This window comes from Xiphophorus maculatus, chromosome 2 (genome assembly GCF_002775205.1).
Source record: "Xiphophorus maculatus strain JP 163 A chromosome 2, X_maculatus-5.0-male, whole genome shotgun sequence".
In the NCBI taxonomy this organism is placed as follows: domain Eukaryota; kingdom Metazoa; phylum Chordata; class Actinopteri; order Cyprinodontiformes; family Poeciliidae; genus Xiphophorus; species Xiphophorus maculatus.
Window position 1 is genome coordinate 9,007,985 of NC_036444.1, and position 26,152 is coordinate 9,034,136.

General features: G+C 36.6%; 1 protein-coding gene across 1 annotated transcript in view; it reads right to left on the reverse strand.

The window, feature by feature from the left end:
- Positions 1–22,790, reverse strand: part of otud7a (OTU deubiquitinase 7A) — a 44,580-nt gene extending 21,790 nt beyond the window's left edge. The window contains exons 1-3 of the mRNA XM_023352484.1: positions 22,681–22,790; positions 5,445–5,574; positions 1,508–1,661 (exon numbers count right to left, since the gene is read on the reverse strand). Coding sequence (XP_023208252.1) covers positions 1,508–1,592 — 85 coding nt within the window. The 5' untranslated portion in view covers positions 1,593–1,661; positions 5,445–5,574; positions 22,681–22,790. The remainder of the gene's footprint in view (positions 1–1,507; positions 1,662–5,444; positions 5,575–22,680) is intronic.
- Between the last annotated feature and the right edge of the window lie 3,362 nt (positions 22,791–26,152).

Here is a 26,152-nt window from a genome sequence, read left to right on the forward strand (position 1 = left end):
CAGGAACAAATACAGTGATGCGTATTTGTAGTCCTAACCACCAGCCAATAGCCTCTTGAGTTCCGTTGCTATGGTAAATAAGTTTCTCACCAAAGTGTGAACTGTTAGTGAGAGAGCCTGAGACAGCCTAGAAAATCCTGTCGCATGACTTTGCTCTGAAGCACCGTGACAGAAAACCGTACGGTCTAGATAAATTTCGAAAACATTTTACCGGAGCAGACATGTGTATCAATGTGAGGACCGATTTTGATACCAATCGTGCGATATTTGTGGGCGTGATGGCGATTTCAAAATTATTTTGGGCTCAAAAAATCTCTTCATTTCTCACTCTAGCCGAGATCGGCTCTCACTCTAATTTTCGGAAAAATGAGAAACTTTGGGTCGCTTAGAGACAAATTGTGGACAAATCGTAACTGGTATCGACGAGCCGTCTTCACTTTCGAAGAGATCACAGACGTATCTACAAAATGAAATTTGAATGGCATTTCTACGTGAATTCGTGACGACACAGAAAATCCTCAAAAATAGGGTATTTCTAGGATTTTTCCCATTGACTTATAATGGGTTTTTTTTCGTAGTTTTTTGCGAATTATGTCGCCACGTTAAGCCCAAATCCCACCAAAAGTAATAGCTCCAATGGCGTGAATTTTCTGCACGTTTTGATACCTCATTTGTAGGTGTGCACCCAGCGGTATGAGCCGCATTAACGGTTACGGATGAAAAATAAAGAATTGGGAGAATAGCAATAGGTTCCTGCCATTGCTTTGCATGGCAGGCCCCAATAAAAGTCAGAGCAAATTAAAAGGCAGTTCAATACCCAATACAGCCTGTAGAGAGCACCACATGTAGCACAACTGCCTCGTTTTCCTCCTGGCTGGTACCGGAGTGCAACAGAGCAGCTGGTCTATCAACGCGGGTCTGTGTCAATGCATATCCTAAAGGCTAAGCTAACATCAGGGGGCAAAAAATAAACCGAGACGGGACAATCGGGGCTTGAGTCTGCGTCGTCTGAGTGCACTGTCTTGTTTGATGTCTGCTCGTGTCACACATATTCCACTGAGGCTTCGCACCAGAGCAGGTTTTGGGGCAAAGCAAGGAGAGAGAGATGCAAGAGGCTTGAGAACAGGGACACATCTTGTGAACACAGATGAAGATGTGTCCCGGATGTATGTACATTTTGCTCAATGTGAATTTAAATGTAATTTAATATTGAACCTGACTTGACTGACATTCATCCACCTCTGTGCTGTGTTGTTTCTTTTATCAGAACCACACATGTGCCAACAGGCCTCTGCTACTCAGTGAGCGCCAGTGAATGGACACAAAGCTTCTCTTGGGGTGTTGCACTCGTAAACCCGTCAGTCCTGCCTCTAAGATCAGCGAACATGCCTCCTGTTTCAAGTACCTCTCCTCCTGTCCTTTGATTTTGTTATCTTCCTTCCTTCTCATTCCCATCTCATTTGTTTCTCTCCCCCTCCCTCTGCTCTCTTCAAACAGAAAATCTTACCTTCCAGCAGGTCTCTTGCCAGACCCGGTTCTGCCCCCGTGGACCGAACAAAGTCTGACAGGACCGCGTCCATGTCCAGAGTCATGTGATCATGTGTGTGTGCTGCCCACGGTGCAGCGGTGGCCTTGGTGGACGCCAGCCTTCACGTTCTCATCTGGGAGCAAACAAAGCAGAGAAGGAAACATTAGAAAAAACGAGGACGCTGTTTTACAGTAAACTGTTTAGCCACACCTTAAAGATCTCATCCCTGGCAAGTCCCTGTGAGAAAATACGAGCGAGATTGCCTTGTCTCTTATTTCAGTCTTGGCTTGGGCCTGTTTGTACCGAGGCGTAATGCTTCATGGAGTGCTCCTGCCAGGAGTCATAACATAATACCCAGCATCAGAGATATCAGCAACAGCCAGTGCTTATTTTTCCAGGACACACCTGCCCACTTCCAAAGGCTTCCCTCCTCTGTCAGTAATCACAACACAGGGTTTGTACCATATATCAATTTCAAAATCCCAGTATTTTCAGACAATAGTTTCTAGAGTTTTTCTTTGTTTTTCTCCTGACATTATAAACATTAGTGGGCCCAACATTTAACTTGAGGGATTTTATGATGAAAGAAATCATTGAAATATGATATATCTGACAACACACACGCAGGTAAAAGATCAGCAAAGGTGGCACACCATTCCTGAATATAAAGAAATTCAAGAACAGATGAGAAACCAAGTTATTGTAATCAATATGTTGAATAATGTTAATAAGATAATAATGTTAATAATGTTAATAATAAGAGACTGGACAAAAATGGCAATAGATTTTGGACTGATCAGACAAAACTTTAACTTTATGAAATATTTTCTAAAACAGCATTTAAAAAAAAGAAAAAAGAACAGCCCAATCTTAATGAAACATGGTAATAATGTAAGGTTCTGGAGCTGCTTTCCAGTTCATGACCTCTTCTAGTAGTTGAAAATAAAATCTTTTCTCTGAAATCATTATGGAGAATGTCAGTCAATCAGTTTGTGACCTTAGGCTCAAGCACACACTTGTTGTGCAGCAGGACAATGATACTAAGCACACAAAACAGTGAACTACTGACTGGATAAAGAAAAAAATTGAAGGCTTTGAAGCGGCCAACTCAAAGTCCGGACTCAAATCTGGTTCAGTTGTTGTGGCATACCTGTAAAACTGGCAGTTCGTGCCAACCAGTCAATGTGGCTGAATTAATTCAACTCTGTAATAAAAGTGGGACAAAGCAGGACTTTGCCACAAAGAGGCGTATCGGTTATCAAGTTGAGGAGCACTTACTTTTTCATACATTTTTTATGCATCACTGTTAGACAAAAATTGAAATTATTATGTAGGAAACCAAGATCTACGGAAGTATTGATTTTATCCCATAGAAACAGATCAGAAGTTTTTTCCAAAATCATTTTATAATTTTGCATGGAACAAGGAAAATGATCCAATCAAATTCCATATTTTTCACATTTTTCAAGACTGTGTAGGAACTTTAAAGATATTTAGCCTAGAACAAAGTATTGACCAGAAAGCTTTAGGTGTTTGTCAGTAACAAAACTTTATTTTGTTTCTGACAAACAAAATAAAGTTTTGTTTATCGAGTAACTGAAACGCCTGGCGCCCGATTCAGTTACTGTATGATTAAGCGCGATGCTATTTAGTTGCTAGCTGGAGAGCATATTTGAAACTAAATAGCACTGTGAATCTAATGATCAACAAGCGAGACACTATTGGGTCATAAATAACAGTTAACATGCAGATGCATTCACTCCCGTTGTTTGGGGAATAATTGAGTTCATGCATAACTTTCATTCCAGCAGAGGCTGGGTGGGTGACAAAGGAACTGATCTCAGAGCACCAGCAGAAAAAAAAACAAACGCCCACAGGCTGGAGACTGTGACACCAGGCCTTTGTGTGCAGACCGGCAGCCTGAAGGCTGAGGGGTTATTAGTGCACAACCATGTCAGCAGGACGGTGAACAACAGAAAAAAAAACTGGACAATTGAGTTTAGTTCTGGAAAAAAATATATAATGTGAAGAAAATGTATGTTGATCCATTTGACCATAATTAAACAGATCATAATAAGATAGATCTGAGTAACACTAATACAATACTTCTCTTTTCTTTTTTTTTTTTTTGTAAATAAAAAACAAAATGCATGAGGTTCCTTTCACTTCCGCAGTATTTGTGTTGTCCCACCATAATAATCTTGTTGGAAGGCAATGTTTATTAACAAACTGTTATTCATATAACATGTCTGAGATTTGAATGTAATCAGTTTATTGTCAAAGGGTCTTTGCTGCAAAACAATTTAGTTATGGAAACGGATGTTTAAAATGTTGATTTTGTCAGTGTCATTAAAGAGAAAACCATGTTAACAGGAACCTCCATCAGACCTAAGCACAACTAAGGAGGAGTTTTCTTTCTTTGGGGAACTAAAAGACTTCACTACTGCATAAAGAACTTAATGGGTGAACTTTAAGCTAACCTTTAAGAGAGAATATTGCTTTGTAGCACTAAATACCTCGTTCCTTGTAGTGTGGAGCAGAGACTAAAATAGTGGATTATTATAAACCATGACCTCACTTTCCCCCAACCTGTAAGCAGCGTTGTTCAAATAGCTTTTCCACGTGGGAGTTAATTATGACTCAGAAACACCGAAAAGCGTGGTCTCACACCTGACGTAAAACAATGTGGGCCACAGAAATGTGCTGTCCAGCTTCCTCTTAATCAAAATGACATTTTAGCAAATTTGTCAGCTATGATGAATCAAGCTTACAAATATGGAGTAGCATTGCAGCAGCAACAAAAACAAAAATTAACAGAATTCAACTAAAAACTCCACTCTAAGAGAAAACACAAGACGATTAAACTATTTCTACATCACAGCTTTACAGACAGGAAGTACTGGATTTAACAGTTGCTGGTGTTAGTGAATGATTATGCATGATGATGTGAAAATGACATAATATCGAGTAACTAGTTAAAACATTCTGCTCAGTTTCAACAATAATATACTAGGATAAATTTAAAAATGAACAATTTGTTATTTAAGTTTTGGGGTAAACAGCAAAAAGTATTTTAAAACAACTTTTTTTATTTCATTTTATCTTATGGATTTCTTTTAACATTTTTCATGATAAATGATTATAAATTGTATTACATTTGTGTGTATGCATATATATGCTCAAATACAGTAGAATACCAAAAACACAACTGCTATACCTGGCAAAAGAAATCTAAACGTTAAATGTTCAACAATAAAATAAATTATTCAGATTTATTAAAATAAATGATTATTATTAACAATCCATAAAATGTTATATAGCAGAGATTTGTAAAATACTATAAAACATATTTTTTCCAAGGGTCAAATAGGTTTTGTGGCTCTGGACAAACTGTATTATTATTTCAGTAACATAAAACTCTTTGCATTGAAAAATGTTGCTAATTTCCAAAATGAAGAATTTCCCACAGGCATATTTTTTTATGGCCATCATTAATTGGGAATCTCTTATCTGTCACAAATACAAAAAAAAGTGAGTTCTTAGTTATCCCACTTACTCAAGAGACGCCAACACCCTCAGCACACAATCATGAACCCTGGTGGAAACAATCACTTTTCTTTGTTGATATATTAAAACCAGCCCATATAAAGTAAATGTGAAAGCCGAGGCAGTGGAAACTATGGAAATCAGTTTGAAGAAATGCCTGATGGGTTCCGCTGGAACAAACACAAACTCTCAGAAATAAAACTCAAAACTTAGCAATTAAAAGTAAAACATCCTTTTTGTTTTGCATAATTTCATAATAAAGAAATAACAATAACAGGATGTTGATTTAATGTGAGTCATAGAACAGTTAAATGTGATAGTGTATGGAGCGAATAAAAGCCCTCTAGTCTTAGTTCGTCTCTAAACTTACATCCAGAGTCTTTGCTGACAGTTGGTGAGAAGCCATCTGATGACCACAGGACCGCCAGGATCAAACGCTGATCTAGTCCATGGCTTCAGTGGCAGCAGAGCAGAGGAAGACCCTGGGGAAGCAGAGAATCCTGGAAGACACAGAAAAACAGAGATCTTCAAAATAAGTTACCAGTCTTACTCTGAATAAGAAAAAAAAAATACACACTAGACTAAATGCATATATATAAAAAAAAACATGTTGTGAAGAGATTATAGAAACCAAATCCTGAAAATGGCCGAGTTGAAGCATTAAGTTAATCATTTCTGAAATTAAAAGGTGGTACTGTAAAATACTTTTAGCATCTTAGTGTTGGTATTTCCGCTAGTCTGTTTCAGAAAATGTTGATCTCCTGGGTTTTTCACTCATTGCCATCTCTCAGGTTTGCTGAGAATTGTCCCAAAAAAAGAGAAAACATCTGGTGATTAGCAGCTTTGAGGATAACAATGTTGTTAGAAAGGCAACAGTAGCTCAAATAACCACTTGTTACATCTAAGGTATGTTGAGTACCATGTCTTAATGAACTACTCATTGGCATGCTGAGAGGCACTCCAGTCAGCTAAGAACAGGAAACGGGAGCCACAATTTGGACGCACTCAAGATTTGGACTGACAAAACATTGTCTAGTGTAAGAAGCCTCTATTTCAGCGCCAATATTCAGATGGTTGGGTCAGAATCGGGGAGAAATAGCATAAAAGAATGGATCCATTCTGACTTGTAATCAACAGTGAGGCGACTGGTGGTTAAGAATTGATGTGAATGTTTTTCATTGTACACTTTTGGTTCTCTCGCTTCACTTGAGGCCTTCACACTAAATATCATTCCAATAGAACAACCTTTGAGATGTGATAATAGTAGCGGTTTGCAATATGGATGTGCAGGCTAAATAAAATTTCAGCATGATGCCATCATGTCAGTTTGGACCAAAATCTTCTAAGACAAAGCACAAAGCAAAAGAGGGTTGGACCCAATACTATCAAGGCATGATGCATTGTCCCTGGTGAAAGATTATGGATAATGGATTATGGATATGATTCAAGTAAGGTTGATACTCTGAGTATACTGCATCTTTAACAAGTTAATTTGGACAAGATATGTTGAAAATACAAATCATTCTTTACTTATACTTTCAGAAGTGAATGTATTTTCTTTTAGTTTTAAAATAAAATGTCTTTGTTTTGTTCAGTGTTTCAGTGGAACTAACAAGATGGAATAATATAAACACCACATCAGGGCAACTGTGTCTGATTGACAGTCATCATCTTTATTTTAAGCGTAGAGATTTAGAGATGCATCAGTAACATCTTGAGTGATAATATTAACCTAAATTGTAAAAAGTACAGGCACTAAAACAGAGTTGTGAGGGACACCTTTTGTGATATTTAGGAAACAGAAGGAAACAGACCTTTATAGACCTTTAAAAGGTCTATAAATTAATTAATATGAGTAGTTACTGTTAAGATTCAACAGCAGGGATTTCTGCTCCTTGTATCTCCACACAAGTCATCATTTATCTAACTTAAGAACATAGTTGTCAAAAAACTCACAAGTGAAAGTTGACAATCTGATTCATTAGTTCCCACAAAAGTTGTTTCAACACACTATTGCAAATACCTGCTGTAGCACTTTATACCTGGTCAAAAGATATAGCTTTGTTTGTCACTTCTATTTATGTTTGCGCCAGAGGAGCAACCGCAGTTATACCTTTCACCTTGTGTAGACAGTGTCGCTTCAGACAGAAAGCCACCATGTCATTGTCACTTACCGTCTCTGGTCTGTTTAAACCTTGAGTTTCAATGCTGCACTTAGTAGTGCAACACATAAAGCACACTGTGTTGTTTACTTCCTGAGATCAATTGGCCCAAGGGCACTTCGATGTAGTTCCTTCAGGTATATGGGGCAACTTTAAGGTTTAGATTATCTGAATCATCCATCCATTCATCCATCCAAAGCACACAGTGCTTCACAGTCGTTAAAAAAAGACTAATCTGAGAAAACTAGAAAAATAAATCAAGTTTCAAATAAGGAGGAACTAAAAGGAGACAATAGTGCAGTTTACTGAAGAAGCTATAAATATTTTAAAAGGTATTAATAAAAACAAATTATATATTAATATGAAAAATAATAAATGCAAAAACATAGAAACCTCTGTCAAGGATGAACGGTCCCCCGTAAATGAATTTTAAAATTGATTGATTGCTCAGTACTCTGTTGCAGATAAAGATGGGATAAAATATTTTTCCTGAGAAATATTTTTTGGCACTTCTCATTAAATGAAATTAAATGAAAGTGACAGAGTCATTTATTCTTGAAAGCTAAAGCATATTTTTCTTTAAACTTTAGTCTTTCTCTAACATATCACAATAAAAAAATTAACTGTGACAAAATGAGGAATGTGCATAAAAATACAATCATTTTAACTTTAAGTGGAGGAGTGGAGCAAACATTTAAATCTAAAATAAAGACAAATAGCTGTGCAGTTAAACAGATGACATCTTCACCAATATTGTTAATAACTGGGAACTACTTCATTTAAAAGCCAAACTGAATAGATGCGTCTTTAGTCTGCTTTTAAAAGCACACAAAAAACCCAACACAAGCAACAGTTGGAAAATCTAAAATAAATTAAAAAGTGTCACATTTCTGTGGTAGTTGGCAACCTCTGACGTAGTTTTAATTTTCTATAAATAAAGCAGATTGTCATTATGCTGAAACTCACACAATTTCCCATAGTAGATATAGATTTAGGCAATGTTTGATCTATAAGCAATCATAAGGTTGTTGGGTCAACTGTACTGAGAAGTATATAATTCTGAAGGTTATTTACTATTTAATTTAATAATTCATGATGTCTTATATTAATACATTTAAACTTTACAGAACATAGCCATACCTGTGTCAGTCACTTCAAAAAAATAAAAAATAAAGCATATCTTCTGCAGTTCCAAATGACAGTAAAGAAAAAAGGTAAAGAAGCTGGCTAATTTAAAAAAAAAAACAAAAAAAAACTTACTGTACTGGGAAATGGCTCTGAAGGAACCTTATAAATAAAATGCCTCGCAGAACAACACTGGAAGCGACCAGAAACACGCTTCAACACGATCCCTACAGTCAGAAAATTATTTATCATTCAGAGCACTTTTATACATAAAAATGAAAAAATTTGAAATCTGCATATGAGCTGCTGGCAATTTTTCCATGATGCACATCTTAATGTGAATGTAGCCATCTTCCAGTAACAGGATGATTTATAGCTGAGATAATTGTCTCCATAGTGAGCAGTGATCGCCCACATGTGAGGCTGGTACACAGTAGGTGGGAGGTGAAAACACGCACTGAGACTCCAAGCTTTGCACTCCAGCTTTTCCATAATGGCAAAATATTAATTTTTAGGGTCAGCAAGGGTTTATGCCTTTTTTGTGTGAGTCTAAATAATATTTTAAAAAAGTTTTTTTTAAGTTTATATTTATATTATTACTATTGTAAATGTGAGTGAAGAAAACATTTAGGAAACACGTGGGCTTTGACAGAAGTCATATTTTGTTCATTTATGTACATATAATATTTAGTTTAAACCTCCACATAGGTGCCTTGTCAATTTTTACTTTATACTAGCTTCAGATTTGTTTCATTTTTAGGCTTTTAATATTTTTTCAAAAGCCAGCAAACAGGTGTACGGTTTGTAATACAAAGGAGAAAAAAATCAAACAGAAGCAGGCAATGCTCAAGGAGTCCAGACACAGGATATCCCTTTCTAATAAATATCCAGTAATGTCGCAGAAGTACACAAAAAATAATAAATGAAAAATCAAGCTGTAGCAACAAAAGCTGAATTTATGTTAAAGCTTTTTATACATCTGCTGCGATTCACTGCCACGACTTGCTAAGGGTGCTGGCCATAGCTGTCAGGTAGCCAGTGTGTAACTGAACATAAAACAAATACTATACCTAATGCATCTAACTTTGAAAAAAAGAAACAGTTCATATATAAGCAGCACTTATCTTTTGGCCACAGGAGTCCATGTATAGTAACATGAAATATTTACACAGATTTTTTTTATTTTAATGAAATACATATCGGTAGCATTTCGTAAATAATTTTCTGATCATTGAATGTAACATGACTGTTTAAAAAAAGGAAAAGTCATTGGTTGCTATTTTTAGCTTTTATTTTAGTCGTCTTCTTCAATGTTGGAATTAAACAGGCTCACACACATTTCCTAAATCTCTCTTTCGTTGTCGTTCTCAATGCCACTTTCATCTCAAGGCAAATTCACTGTACTTGTTATCAAGTAGCAGACTAGCCTTTCAAAACCCCTTGGTAAAAAGCCGTGTAATGTTCAAAGTGTGAGAAAAAAGTACTGGCTTCTAGTCTGGAAATTACGGTAATCCTCATGTCCAGTGGATCCCTGCAGCTCCACCAAAGTTACTATGGGCCTCTTCTCTTCACTACTTCACTAGTTAAAGCTCTGCCAGCCCAGGATGTTGTGTGTCTTGGTTTGCAGCTGTGCAATGGCTTTTCCTTTTCAGAAGATGGATTGAATGGTTCTCTTTGAAATAGGATATTGCTTAATAACCTACAACAATAGCTTATAAAACTAGGAGAACTTTCAGGAAGAAATTCTCTTCAGTTTTTTTTCCTGGCCTTTCTGATTTTGTTTGTTCAATAATTTTCTTAGACCAACTGCATTTCTCCTTTCTAGACATGTTGCAATGAATTTTATTAATGGACATTGCATTTATACATTACAATGTATCCTGGCGTACCACAAAAATGTTGAATAAAATGCACTAAAAGTGTATGGCCGTACTATGACAAAATAATACAGTTCAAGGCTTATGATTACTTTTGTAAAACTCAGTAAATTAATAAAAAATCTGTGAGACAGATCCTTCCCTTGCTAGTCAGATTTTTTTGGTTCTTCAGGCCAAACAGGGAGTAAGATCTACTTTGGCTTGGTTGAACCGCTTGGCCGGCGGGCCAAACTGTGGCTTCATCACAGAGAGAGTTAAGCTGCAGCTTCAAGGGCCAAGCAGCAACAAGCTGTAAACGCTGTGTTCACTTTTAGATAAACAGCCCATGATCCCCCCTCTCTGGAGAGCACAGGAACACATGCATGCGTGTGTATGTATGTGCGTGTGTGTGAATTTTACTGTGCTTTTAATATGTTAACCAATCTCAAAGCTAGCAGAGCAAGTGCTTCCACAAAGCATGGATAAAACACAGAAGATGAATAAAAGAAGGCATTCATTCCTACGCCGCACTTGTTCACATACTCGTGCGCAGCAAAAATGTCAAGCCACCCTCTCAGTTATGGTCAGGCCGAAAAAAAGAAACAAAAAAAAAAACAAAGCACAAGCCTTTTATTCCTACAACAATGGAAACAGCACAGATATTTCTGATATGCTACTAGACTGTGAAAGCAGAGAACAGTTTCAACACCGCGTTGCAGCAAAACTGCTAATGTGCAGAAGCTAGAGAGATATGTTGAGGAAATAAATGAACACGCTTGTGGAAAAACACAATTTCCACCCCACATCAATATTTAATAATCACCAGTCTATTAGAATGCTTGAAACAAGCAACAATTTGCAAGCATAGGAAATTTGTGTAATGGGGTGTTATGACGTACCACGAAAAAAACTAGCAAAGAAATGAAGAAATGATTTTTTGTTTTTTCTTTTTTACGTTTAGAGCAGGGTTAATCTAAGACTTTCAGTTTTGTCTTAAAATTAATCAGTATACCTGAAAAAGTGGGCCTTCTTCCTGTACTGCCAAAATAGAAAGATTTTACTTGTGGTGTTTGAACATATTTAACCACAAGTATATGATGTATTAAAAACTGATGTGCATGGTTTGCACTTCTAAAAAGAAGGGCACAATATTCAGAAAATATTTAATTGCAATTATACTGCTGAAAATTGCGATAATGACACTGATCATGTTTAACCCACGTTACCTGGACGCTTTTTTTTGTTGTTGTTGGTAGACAATGTCTTCATCACTTTCCATTAGCTTCATCATCTCAACCACTAATTTGAGATGGAAATGTATTACTAATATGAAGAGCATGAAACATAAAACCCAATTCCGATATTGTACACATCACCATTGTGAAGAAAATTACACTTCAATATATTGTACAATCCTACTTCTAAATAATTTTATTAGGATATGTTTCAAAACTGCAAAAGATATTCAATCCCACCAGGGACTCCATAGGTCCCAGCCTATCATGATAAACCATTCGAATTGAATTATGTGGACTTTAAATTAAATTCTACAAAGACATCTTCCATCTTTCTTCTTCCTGAAATTAAAAAGATGAGCTGCTTTGTGCATTCTGAGGGAAAGATGCTGCTGGAAGCAGTGATGTCTCTTTGCATCTAAATGCTGCTCTGCACACTGCCTGCACTGTACATTTATGAACTACAACTTGTGCTGTCAATTTGCTCTCAAGAATAATCACAATTTTCAATACACCACAAATAAAATGGAAGGCTTTTTTGATACAGAAAAACAAGATTTTGACAATTTCCAAATTTTCCTGACATACTATTACATATATCCTATACAAATAAAATGAAAAACATTCAATATAATAGCAAGAGAATATATCAAAAATGAAAAACTGAAGTAACTTGACTGAAAATATCTACACATCCTGAACTTTTTCATTCAATTTCAGGATTCAGTCTTCTCAGGTTTATTCGTATCTATACTGAAATGTAGAATCCAATTCCATTTTCCCAACACATTCTTTATGTGAAGTCGTAACTTGCAGAGTTTACAAAAGATGTAAAAGAAAATTATTCCACTGTCAAAGGTATCAGCTAGGAGAAGAGTGTAAAATAAAAACTGCCACCGTATTTACACATAATATGTGTAAATACGGTGTGGGACAACATAAGATGTGGGACAACTTGGTGAAAATTTGCTGACAACTTTCCAACCACTCTAAACCTGGCCAATATTTTCCAAAGCTTTGATGGAAAACTTTTTATGAATGAAACCAAGCTTTCATTTATAAAACCAAACCAAACTTGGACTTGGTATAAAAACAGTGACATGTCATGGAAAGACACTGTGGAAGGCAGAGACAATATCATTATCTGGACTTATATTTCTTCAGACGGAACTGAAGTGTTTGTCAAGTTATGCTAATTAAACTGACTCAACCAGAAAATTGAGAAGAAAAGAGATTCCATTCTTTGTAATTACAGTGAGTCACAGCATGCATTCAAATAAAAATATAGAATGACAAAATTAGGGGAAAATTAAAGATTTGAAATTTAATGAAACTTTAGAAAAAAATCTGACAGAAAACTTGTATGGTCACCAGAAGAGGACAATGGGATAAGAGAAGTATTCACAATCGGTTTGGTTAACTATTGCAAAGGAGAGGTGGCAAATATTACAAATAGATTGATATTATATAACTGTCAAAAATATATTTTTGTATTTATGCTTAAAAAATGATCGTTTTTCTCCCGTTGTGTTAACGACTGTGTTAGGCTCTTATCCTGATATTCACAATAAGTTTGAAGAACTGTAGCAAAGCACCAATCTGTTGTCCATGCCATTTATACCAACAATCTGAGCTTTTACCATTTATGGCACCTCTGAGTCAGAATCAGAATTAATTATCACAGCAATTATGCTGCGGTTACCCAAGTGACATTTACTTACAACAGGAAGACTCATTATTATCTAACATATCTGGGGGATTTCTGCCTGTAAAATCATTTCCTTTCATTAAATCTAATAAAATGGCCTTGGCTGGTCATGCTGGGAGTTTGCACAAATAACTATGTCTCTATGTAGACCCTATTTTAAGGTGTAGCCGACTCTCTAGCCCTATGGCAAAAAATCCCTGCTCTCGTGATCTCGAACACAACAAAATGGTCTTAGTTATGAAAAAAAGTCCCATTTTCTTGTATGCTCTTTTTATGTACAAATTAATTAAAAGAAAGCATACAGAAAGTGAGAAACTACTTTTTGAAAACAGCTAATAATTGCTCTCCTGTCCTCAAAGGTAAATCAGCTCTTCCTTTCTGACAGAGCAGCAGTTCATCCAAACAAAGAGCCTGGTGCCAAGGCAGAAAACTAGATCATAACCCTTTAAAATATCAGTCTTCTCAAACATTCAATACCTTGACCCTAAGTGAAACTTTTAGAGAGATATACATAAACAGACACCTACAACTTTTTTTTTCTTCTTACTTTTTTGTACATGATGCATATTACAAAAAATAAAAATTTTAATTTGGCATCAAGAAAAGACATGGAAAGACTAAAATACTTAGCCACTCTCTCCATCTCCATCCACATTAGATGCTCAGGGCATCAATCTAATCATCATAATAATGCACATGTTACTTTTGGTCAACATCTGCATTGGCTTTTAGAACCTGATGTAAGACCAATAACATAACTGTTGCCGTCAACACGTCATGTTCAGAAGAAGGATATAGCTTAGTTTGTCCTGATCTCTGCTTTGATTCTTTGTTTTTATTTCAGAAATAAGAAACACCCACAGTCATGCAGCTAAGCTGCCTGGAAATAAAGTTCTTTATAATCTCCTGTCAACTCAATAAGTCAGAGCGAAGCACTGAACTATGTCAGGTTGGTCTGATCAGGTCATTCTATGTCAGAGCACAAAAAAAACCTCTCAGTTCAGGTCAGTGAATGGTACCAAGTACCTAAAGCTCTGCTCCAAATTCTTCTAAGTCAAGTATGTATTTAATGAGACCTCACAAAATTGAGCTCATTCCAACAATCTCTTTGATGATTTTCAGCTTTGCCTTCATTAACATGTTTTGCAGGATTGGGTTGACTTTGTTTTTCATTTTAGCCAAAATAATAAAAATAAACTTACTGAACAGAATCATTTGGCTGCATTTGATCATTTTCACTACACATTAGAAATATATTTATAATCTATTTTATTTATTATTTTTTAAAGCAAAGAAAAGAAATGTGTGTTTATTGCCAATACTCTTAATGCAACAAAAATGTAATTGTAACTATTAGATATACAATAAATAAATAATATTTTATATTTATCATATCTAGCTACTTATCCAATATAAACCAGCTTCAGGACAGCTTATTGACATTGTAAAACTATGTATTTAGAATCCAAATCAGTTTTATTCACAACGTTTGTGCACATAACAAACAACTAATTTGAACTTTGGATCAGCTTCACTCTCAACATCTGCAACTTGTTGATTTTGAGGTTTCCGGGCTCTTTATGGGTTTACTAGATATATCTGAAGCTGTTTGATCTCAGAACTCTGACAGAACTCTTCTCATGCAAAAGCTTTAATGTGCTCATCTTTGAAGGATAGATTTATTTCATAAATATATGAAAAATATTTAGAAAGCAGAATTTTACTGACTTTCCTTTTCTTGCAACAAGTGCAGACCATGGTTGTCCTATTCTTGACAAAAGTACCTTCATTCTAAATGCCAGTCTAAAAACAAATGAAACTCTTTAGTTTTCTCATCAGAGTAGTTGGCCCTCTTACCTCTCAGCAGTCTGGGTTGGGACTCTCCCTGTCACTGAATGGGTGTCTCCTAATTATACTAAATTAATTAGAAAGTGTGTGTTGTTCGATTCAATTTACCGTAATTCAGTTGTTTATATAGTTCCAAATCACAACAAATGTCATCTCAAGGCCCTTAAAATAACTCATTTCAGTTTAGTCATACATCCAATTTATGCTACTCTCAAACAGTGCTTTACGTTCAGTTCATTATTCAAATGACCTTAAATTTAATATTTAGTGTATTTAGAAGAAAGCAGAGGAGGCAGGGTCACAGAACCTCTGTTTGATGTAGCATCTGAGATTTAAAAAAGGGAAAATAGTCAAGAAACTGGACTTGCAGATTGAGGAAAGCTCCAGAACGAGTGAAGAGAGACGCCACAGACTGTCAAGAAAGCAGTGAATCTGAAGCATGAAATCAAGATGGCTTTTCGGTAGTTATGTTCTTAGGGATAAATGATAAAAACACACCCAACCCACTGCAATGTGAGATATAAGAGAATTTGAGTAAATACAACTTAAGTAAATACAACCACTTCCTGTTTTGACTGATCTGCAAGCTACTGTAACTTTGACAACAGACATTTTAAGCTTTGTCTTTGGAAAAGCAACAAATGCAGGGCAGAGGTCATCTTTTAGGTTTTCTAAGGCACTGCTTGGTACGGACAATGCCTTGATGTCCTTCATGTGCTAAATCAACTCTGAAACACAGTCAAGCAGGAACAACTAGGAGATCTGTCAATCTCAATATTAGTGAACCATGAACTGACAACTCATGTCGTATCTGAAAGTATGGAGATTTCTGGAAGATTTTGTTTGCATTTGGCCCAACCTTTTTCAATCTGGTTGCGCAGTAGGGACAGTTCTGGGCAGGTTTCACTGGCAGAAGTGAACTCTGGAAGAGAAATGGCACACAGTGACGCTTTAAAAACAGCTGCAATCATGTCAGGTTCCTCTGTTGCCTCGTTTTCAGCAGTTTGTGGTAGTCTGGTCAGGCAGTCAGCAGTGACATTTTGGTGTCCTGGGCGGTAAGTGACATCATATATGAAGCAGAGCAGTCGAGCGGACCATCTGGCAATAACTGGTCCAGCACGGCCAGAACCTTTAGAGGTGAGTAAATTCGTAAGTGCTTGGTGATCTGTGCGAAGAACAAAGCGACAACCCCAGAGGTAGGTTCTCCAACTTTTCACAGCCCAAACGCAGGTGAGAGCTTCACGTTCGACCGTGGAGTACTTGCGCTCAGTAGAAGAAAGAGTTCTGGATGCAAAAGCAACAACTCTCTCACAGCAATAGCAGCAGCAAACGTGTCTCCGGTATTCAGCAGGGTGTGGAAAAGCCTTTGGCCCTCAGTACCCAAGGCATGAAGTAGAACCGAACGCTTTCTGGTATCAGGCCAGCCATCCCCCGATGCAGCTATCACCAACATGTAGTTATCGTACATTTTTTTGTCATGTTGGAAAGGGTATCGCTGGTTCCCCTGGGCATGGCATGAATGGAGCAGGTAAAGGCACAGAAATAGGCATCCTTGTCGCCAATGTCGTGGCATTGCTATATTGAAATAGTGGAAAATAAGCAGCATCAGACGTAATTCAGCTTCAGTTCTCTCTTGCATTCTCTTCTTCTCCACGTACAGCATATTTTGTCACATGCATATTCAGAGCTCCCCTTTCTGTCCTTTTCATGCAATAGCAGAACATAACAATATTCAATAACAGAAACTAAATTTGTACTTTTACAGATCATAATGTAATCCTAAGGTCACACTATTTTCTTCACTTAGTTGTGCCTATCAACTAAGATTTCTTAGACTAAACTTGATTTCTTCATTCCATTTTAAGGACACATTAGTCCTCATCTGATTATTGCAGTCTGAGTAATTGTTCCTCATTTTAACCTCCCCAGCTAATTTTGAGCATGTTTTATAGCAGACTTTCTGCTGCAGATGCGTTCTCACAGCTGCGTCCTGATCGAGCACAAAGCGAGGATGTGACGCAAAAAGCATGCTATGAAAATCGCAACGTTTTGTTTATAGTTCTTTGGGATCGGACAACAGGGCCCGTTATAATCGGAGCATCAGCAAAAAAAATACATTGAGGCAGCAACTTGCGCCAGCAAGCTCACGTTTGTCATAAATTCATATTTATATCTTTATTTACTAACTACTTTTACACTTTCACATAGTCTGTCACTTCATAAAGAACTTTTTGAGAGGCTTATTTTAAAGATTTAACATGCTTTATAAGGAAAAGATAAGGACAAAAAACAGATAACCATGCATTATTTTTTTTAACTTTCAGTACAAAATGACAGACGTAATGAGTGGCCTAAGATACGCAAACTAACTTGCCAAGCTACAACGTCTCAACAGCTATAAATGTGATAGAGTGACAACACCCTGAAAAACCAATCCAGTGGGAGGGGGGTTCACAGAGGAAGAAGCGTGACCTATTTTTCCTGAGTGAATGAAAATGACCAATCTTGTGAATCTGAATTAAGTCACCAGGGGTATCCGGTGCAACCGTGTTCTGTTTGATTTATAAACGGCTCCCTTGCTGATTGGAAGGCAGAGCAGGGGACGGCTGTGCCCTGTAGGCTTTGTGATGGGGATGTTACAGTGGCAGACGTTTCCAGGAGGCACTTTCCTACCAGACTTGGCACCAGACAGGGGAGGCAGCAACGCAAATGAAATGAAGTGCAAGATGAGCAAAGGCCTAAAACAAAACACACTGTCTGACTTAGATGACTACATGCATCACATTTTAACTCAAAAATAAAAAGGTAGGTCATATACAACACTGATGAACAAGTTGTTATCCCTTTCTTTAAAGCTTAATCTGAAAGAAATCCAAAACAAGCAAAATACTATTATAGACCCATCTTTTATCTTAACAGCCATTTCAGGTACCGACCATACTGTGTTGTACATGTAAAATTCATATTACATAAACAGTGGAGTAAAATAAAATGCAAATACTGTCTGTAGTATATTTTGACTCAACATGATACTACAAAACTAGGTGTTGTTATGTAAACCTGAGAATTTCATAATGGTCTATTTAAATTGTCAATGAAAAGTTAAATCTAAGTGATACAAGCGTTTTCTTTTAAAGTAATTAGCCAAATTGCACAATCTGTGATTGAAGTACTGTTGTGTATAATAACATATAGTTTTGGTTCAAGAATTTGAATTGAAGATATCTTGTTTAAAGCTAAAACACTAGCCTTTAAACTAATCTTTAGATTAGGAACTTCAGGGAAATTAGCAGATATAATGTTCGGTTGGAAAAGATACGGTAGTTAGCAAAGTCTGGCCAAATTATAATAATAATGCAACGTTATCTTTTCCCCTAATATTGTGTATTTACTAAACAAATGAATTAACAAACTATGCAAGTTTTCAGATTTGGAACAGGAACACCATTAGATAGGGAATGATGCCAGATCCAAGTCTGGATGTAGATCAACTCATTTAAATTAAAAACTGTTTAACATTATTCTGTAAAAGATTATCTGTGTGCTTGCAAATACATTACAGACATACTTATAAGTTCTGTTGTCTGCACCATTATGTCGTATCAAACTTTGACATTAAAATCTATGTATTTGGTTGGTTAAACGTAGCTCTTAATAGTACACAACACTGTTCTGCTATCAAGTGATATCTGAGCAAAGCAGCAACTCTAAGATGGCTACCACAGCCTCATCACCTTTCTCCATTATGATTATTTAGGACCCCTTCTGTGAGCTTCCATGAACTCTGGCTGACCTCTTTACCGAATGGTAAGTGTTGTGAATGGTAGACACAACACTTACCATTCGCTTCTTCACCTGCAGATATGTCTGAAGAACAGCTCCCACTTCAAAGCTGTGCACTGATTGAACCATGATTACAATAGGCCCTTGACTCGTTCATGTCCTCTAGAAACTAAACTTTCAAAGAATCAGGCATGAAGACTTGTGGTTCTTTTTAAAAGAAAACAGTGGATGGAGTGTTATTTGCAGGTTCTTTTAAAGTTATTTAGTTTCATTATATAAATTAATAAAAGGGAGCTGCTTATTTCCCAATTCCAACACTGCGTGTCAGACCCCATGTTTGTGGGGATGACACAGAGTTGTGTATGTTCTGATCAAGCATTAGTTTGTACCCACCAGGTAATGGTTTAGTAGCTGTTTCAACAATTTGGATTAATTTTCTATAACCTACCTCTGGTAGTAAAACAAATAAGTAGACACTAATAAACAATATCAGCTGGACTTATCTTGGTGAGGTTAGGGTGCCTAATTTGTCATATTTTCTAAGAATTGTTTTCAGATGAAATAGGGTACAATGCAAAGTTTTTAGATTATATCATAATCTAATTTCAGTGGAAATAAAATGTCTACATGTATGTTATGATGCCAGATTTCTGCAAATTAAAATAAAGTAGACCAATAGAAATCATTAAAGCTTAATAAATCATTTTATTTTACCATTAATGCAACCTAAAAAACTCATGGCCTATGTCCTTTAAAAAAAAATAACTGTTTATACTTTTTTCAATCAGATATTTTATATTTTAAAATATAAATTAGTTATATAAATCAGTTATTTTATGTCTTAAAATAACTGATTGAAAAAAGTGGATAGATAACTGAGTACACCCTTTTTTTTTAAAAAGAAGTGTCTGTGCTCAGTATAACCCAACTCATTCAAACTCATGTTAAATAGGAGTCAGTACACACTTGCCATAATTTAAGGCCATCTGGTTAACACCAAATAAAGCTCATCTGTTGCAACAGGTGCCCTGCAATGGACTGGAGACCTGTCCAGGATGTACCCTGCCTCTCTCCTGAAATGTCTCGCTGGAGATAGGCACCAGCAGCTCCTCCTGACCCAACTAGGGGCAAAGGTGTAAGAAAATGGAAGGATGGATGTTGCAACAGGAATCTCCTGTCTCTACTTAGTAGCACAGCCATGGTCCTGAGAGAGCTTCCAAATTATCAGAGGAATCTCATTGTCAAAAGATAAGAAGAAAGAGTAAAAAAAGATTTCCAAGTGAAGAAAATGTACTTGTTTGTTTGACAGTTTTTATCTTGACTATTTCTAAATATTCTTAATAGAATGTCGATTTATTTAATGCATTTGTTTTGCTTGGTCAGCCCTTTGATTGTCACTTGAAAAGTGCTATATAAATAAAGCTGAATTGGACGGTGCTATTAACATTTTCATCATGTTTCGGACGTTAACCGAAACATGATGAAAATGAGAATAAAACTTCTCAGGGAACCTGGTAAGAGGCTTACAGCAATACTAAAAGAGCTGGAGAAATTACTGATAGCTACTGGCTCTGTAGAACATGTGACAAAAATCTTTTACATTTTTACTAAAGTCTGGTCTACAGGGTCTTTGTAGGATCTTTGTAGGTCTCCTGAAAGCATGTTAAAAGGTCAAGTCTTATTACATCAAGGTTGTCCCAAACTTTTAGGAAACAATTCTAAAAGGTATCTTTGATGAAAAAACAACACTGCATAGCACCAAAGAACAATACACCCACAGTGAAGCAAGAGCGTGGCAGCATCATGCTTTGAGGCTGTTTTTTTTTCCTCTGGAATTGAGTCAAGCAGGAGGAAATTATGAATCGTTCCAAATGCGAGTAAATGCGTAGGCCTGTTTTAAAAAGCTGAAAGACAAAGAGGAGCTGTATCTTTCAGCACAATAACAACAACCACAAGCACACATCCAGATAATTTTTTCTTAACTCGAAGTTTCAAGTTATGGAACAGACCAGTCATTGTTCAGAGCTGAATCTCACTGAACGTTTTTGCAGTGATTTCAAAATGGCTTTGGCTAGGAGATCAGTTTGGGGATTTTTGTGGGAATTTTTTGCAATGAAATGTTCATGAACAATACTAAGATGCGCTATGCAGATAGACTTCAATTCAAAAGGACTGAGTTCTGTAAATAATACTTCAAGAAAGTATTAACTGAAGTGTAAGAAAACATTTATGAAAGCATTTAGATTTAGGTTGTTTTGTTTTTCTTCTGAAAGATTTCAGGTTGTCTTTAGTTAAGTTGTAGAGATTATAAGTCACAATAAAGAATAAAAATTCAAAGACAATGTATACTGGTCTCATATTTTACCCACACTAGAATAAATGACAAGTTGGACATGAATATCTATGAATATTTAGCTCCATTATTCTTAATGCATACTAATCCTCTGGGACAGACGGATGCACACTGTTTTAAATATCTGGAGTCCATTTTTTTGTTTGTTTTTGATACAAAATGAGTCGAGAGAAACAAGCTGACAACACTTTGGTTGGAATTAAGTAATTCAATTGATGCACAGGTGGACTGAACCAGAGCAAATAATGAATAACGAGACCAGGGGGAAAAAATAACTTATTCACAGCTCAAACTTCAATTTCAAAGTCAATTCTTTTGAAATTATCTCATGGAGGTATCTCTTTGCTCGGGTATTTGATGTGCATGGTGGACACAGATGTTACAAGGGCCTGTCATTCTGGATCAGTCCAGGAACGATTTGATAAAGCAGCACTGCCTCAGAGACATGAAAGCCCGACCAGGTTCAACAACAACAACAGCGACGATAGTCGTCTCTGGCTCTGCTGAATGCCAGAGACTGAAAACAGAATTCACTGTGGCAACTGATCAGGTGCCAGGCGCCCTGTCCCCAGTGCCCTGCTGCACCCAAAGCCTCCACAGAGCTGACGTTGGCCTGGTTCGGCCCGGCAGCCACGGGGCCTGCTTTAGTAGCTCTACCTATCAACTATTTGAGCTACCTGCTGTCAGCTGCCTGTCTTACGAATCAGACCAAAGCAATCAGACATGACGGGAAGAAGTTGTATAGTTGAGATGACCTGATGTTAAAAAAATAAAAAATCATCATCATCCTTTAATTGAGGTAGGAGAAATGTGAAGCAGCTCAGTGTTATTATGTAGGTCTTTGTCAGGGAACATGAGTAGGGTTTAAAAATACCACAGCAGTGAATCAGTGGCCTCACTATCTTCACAGGCAGACATCGGTAGATATTACCTACAGTAATGTAAAGACAGACAGAGGTGTTCTTCCTGTATTTCATAATGTGCATCTTAAAGTGGGACTTGATGCTTTTCTTCACCATCAACACGTAGAGCCATCTGGCCTAAATAAACACTGATTTTTAATAGCCAATATCTGCAAATATCAAATATGATAACAATAATATCTCTATGGGTGCACACCTTAAAATTAGACATTTTAATGATCTGCTACCATCACACAATCCACCCATTAGTCTCATAATTAGGATATAATACATCGCTACTATATGGTTCTACATGACAAAGGTCTGTGACTAAGCATGCAGATGCATGTTTGTACGGCGTTTTACTCCCATCAGCCCGGCTGAAGTCTCATCCCAAAGAGCCGATGAGGTTTTTAGGGCCCTCAATGTGTCTGCCTTCGAGCTAAAATAAAGCCAAGCGCACGGAACCTGAAGTTGATTTCATCGAAGCACGTACTCGCATAAAGACAGGTGCACCTGTCTGCAGTGTGCAGCCTTTTGTTTTCAACAGCAAATGAGCCACGGATCGTCCAGTCGTGCGCATAACGTGAGGATTTTGTTTTAGAACAAATGAAATCGGCTCAAGCCGTCTTACCGTTGCCTTTTCAGTCATTGCTCCCCATCATTACGTTTTCGGCCCAGACCTCTGACGAGCCGTTTATTCCAATCAGGCTGTCTCACTCACTCTCTCACTCCCTCCCTGCCTGTCTGCCTCCCTGCCTCTCTCTCTCTTTCTCTCTCTCTCTCTCGCTCATCCCCATGTCATGTTTCTCCGCTGCAGCAGAACCAAGCCGCGCCTCCTCCGCAAGCGCCGTGACGTCCGCTAGTGACCCCGGCGGCACCTCCAAGGGGGCTCCGCAAGGTGTCGCTGTCTTTGAACAAAAAAAATATATAAACAAGTCAGTGCATTGAAGTTATTTTTGTTTGTTTTGTTTTGTTTTAAATTGGGGTTTTTGGTCTTTTTAATGTAAAAAAATAATAATAATAATCAAGTACAAGAATTAATATTAATACTATAAAGAAAACCACAAAATAATTAAAGACGGCCACACATTTCATTCATGCATCTTATCTATAAAGTCCATTTTTAAAATCAAAAATACTGGTTAGTATAATAAAAAAATTTACCTTGTTCCTGATATAGTTTTACATGCTCATGTTTATCTTTGTCTCGGTTATTTAGGCCCAACATTTTTTATTATGAAAGCAAAACATTGCTCGTAGCAGGAAGCAAAAAGGCTTCAATGACTGAAGAGATTTAAGCTTATGAAAAAAATCTGTTTCTACAAGTAAGGGGCACAAATCCAGATTCACATGCTGCAGAAGTTTCTGTTTGATCCAGCTTTATTTTGTCCTCAATTTCTGTCTTAATGGTGAAGCTTCATCAACATTTCCAGCTCCTTTGTCTTTGTTACTAATTGTGTAAAAAATCTGTAACTTCAACTTTGACTGAAATTTGCAGCCACTCACATGGACTATCAGTAGGTCGGCATCATAGTGTTGTGTATTGAAGAAACAGTCCTTACTTCAGTTACTTCAATTCACATCAACAGAGAGTTGAAACTTTGTCACAAGAGGGCGTTTCAACAGGACAATAAACACAAAAACACACCAAAACTGGTTTGGAAGAGGACAAAATTGGTTATTAGTTTCCCTTGAAAACAATTTTTCCTGTTTTAATTTTTTTCTCATATACTCAAATGACTCATATCATCAAACAAAATAAAACAAACAAAAAATCTTTCTTATTGTTGAATCAGGAAATCTGATCTCAGCTGATGAGGTACATGAGTTTTGCAGTACCTTTAATGTTATTCTGGTTTATTTTGTGACTCCTGGTTGAGTTACTGGGTAATTTTGGTAGGGTGGCCACCCAGGTGAAGGTTTATTCCCAATATAATCACATTTGTGGACAGTGGGCATCACTGTGCTTTACTCCCAAAGCCTTAGAAATGGCTCTATAACTCTTTTCAGAATGACACACAATATATAGATTAATTACACACGGTTTGAGGTTTGCAAGCTTTTACTTTAGTTATTTTTTATGATTTTCATTTTATAGCTAATGAAAACACATTTCTTGAAATATTAGAATATGATATCAGACCAAATAAATAAAGGAATGTAGGCTGGATGAAAGTATTCTTACAAACTGATTAAAAGTTGTTATTTTCAAAAAGCACTTTTAGTCTGATTAAAATGCCTCATCATTCAATTTGTTGAATCTGTAAACTCTTCACTTAACTGACTAAAGCTATTCAAGAACACCTTCAGGTTATTTCAGAATAAACTAAATTATTTTTTGATTCTACCGCATCCACTTGAGATAGTCCAAATGAGTTTGAAGAAGGTCTGACAAACAGTTTGTAAAAGGTGAATTATTTTAATCTGCTGTGTGCCTAAAAATCTCAACAGAATGTAGCCTTGTCCTTTTCCCATAATAAGAATATTTCACATCCCTCTGAGTCCTTGACTTCTGCATACAAAAAGAAAGATATGCTTATCATTTATTTTGGAACACTCTTCCTCTGTGAGAAAGTAAACAAACACTCTTCAGAAAAATGGTGGAATAAATTTTTCCTAGTGGTTAGATGTAGAAAAAAGTTTAAACAGTGCGTACTTCGACAGATGAGTCAGTAAATCAGTGTGAGAGATACCAGCTAACAACTGCGTCTACAACAAGTCTGATCCATTTATTTAAAACTTGGCTCTGATGTTTTTTGTTCACTCGAATGTTTTGAATCTTTCAGCAAGATAGATTTTCTGAGATGCTGACATTTCAAAATTTCAAGAGTGGAACAGCATTCCAGCATTAAAGTAAATCACCCGGAACGGCAGCACCAGTGTGAGTCACTGTTGACAATATTTTTTTCTTCAAACAAGGACAAGCGACCTAGAGCAGAAGCCTGAGCTGGTTTTGAGAAAGTAAACAACATTTGACCCAAAATGGAGGTACTCCCATGACCTGTAATTTAATAAAGATTTCTGGTTGTCCTCCACACCTTCCTATGTTGAGACCCCTTTCATGCATTCTTCCAAACTTTCCCTAAGACCAATAAGATGAGAGTTAAACTTGTGCATGCAACTGACTTTATTTTCATTTTTGCATAAATTAAGTTTGTGCTTATTTTACTGTTCCAGAAAGAAATTGTGAGAAATAAGATTAAATCTTTATCAGCAAACCTGAACATTTACTCTTCAACTCCTTAAGATAGATTTCATCGTTGTATCTGATTACTTATTAATAATTACTTTAGCTTGATTGCTCATAGTTCAAATGTTGATTCTCTTAGTTACTAGATGCAAAATATACAGCTGAAAGACTGAATATCCAGTCTTTCAGCTGTATATTGAAAGATATTTTAATATATCTTTCAATATTCTAAATATTTGCAGAAGAAGATATTTAAAGTACAATCAACTAGTTTGTTTTGATACAATTTAGACTCCCATAGAAAGATAATTTCCTCTTCAGATCTATGATGAATTTGAGACTGCTAATATTTTCTTATGAAACAAGACTGATCTAAGCTTTAATACTGGGGCTTCCAGTAAATCATGTGCTAGCTTTAATATTCAGAAATATATCAAACCTACCTATCCACGTCACAACCCTTTATTAACGAGATCTTTTAGCCTACTTTGTGTCGGTAAGGGCTGGTGGTATATGGCAGGCGGAGCTGTAACTAATCACAGTCAATGCCTTATTTAACAAGTGGCTGTGTATGTGACAGGGTGGGGGAATGGTGTGTGTGTTATGTGTGTTTGATATTTGGATCTTTTTCACGCAGGGAAAGATAGTTTTGAATAGCTTTTCCTCCTCAACTGAAATAATTAAATGGACTATCTGCTTGCAAACTGATTTTTGTATTAACTCAGATGATCTGTTTCTGATGTAAAATATGACATTATTGATGTCACATTAAGTGCATGCTGCTGAAACAGGTGCTTTGCTCTAAAATTGACGTTCTCTCGTGATCGTTTATGAAATGCTCACCGCGGTCACTTCTCAATCTCCTGATGCGTCACTTATCAACTGGTCCAGCAAGTTATTTCTGTGTAGCCGC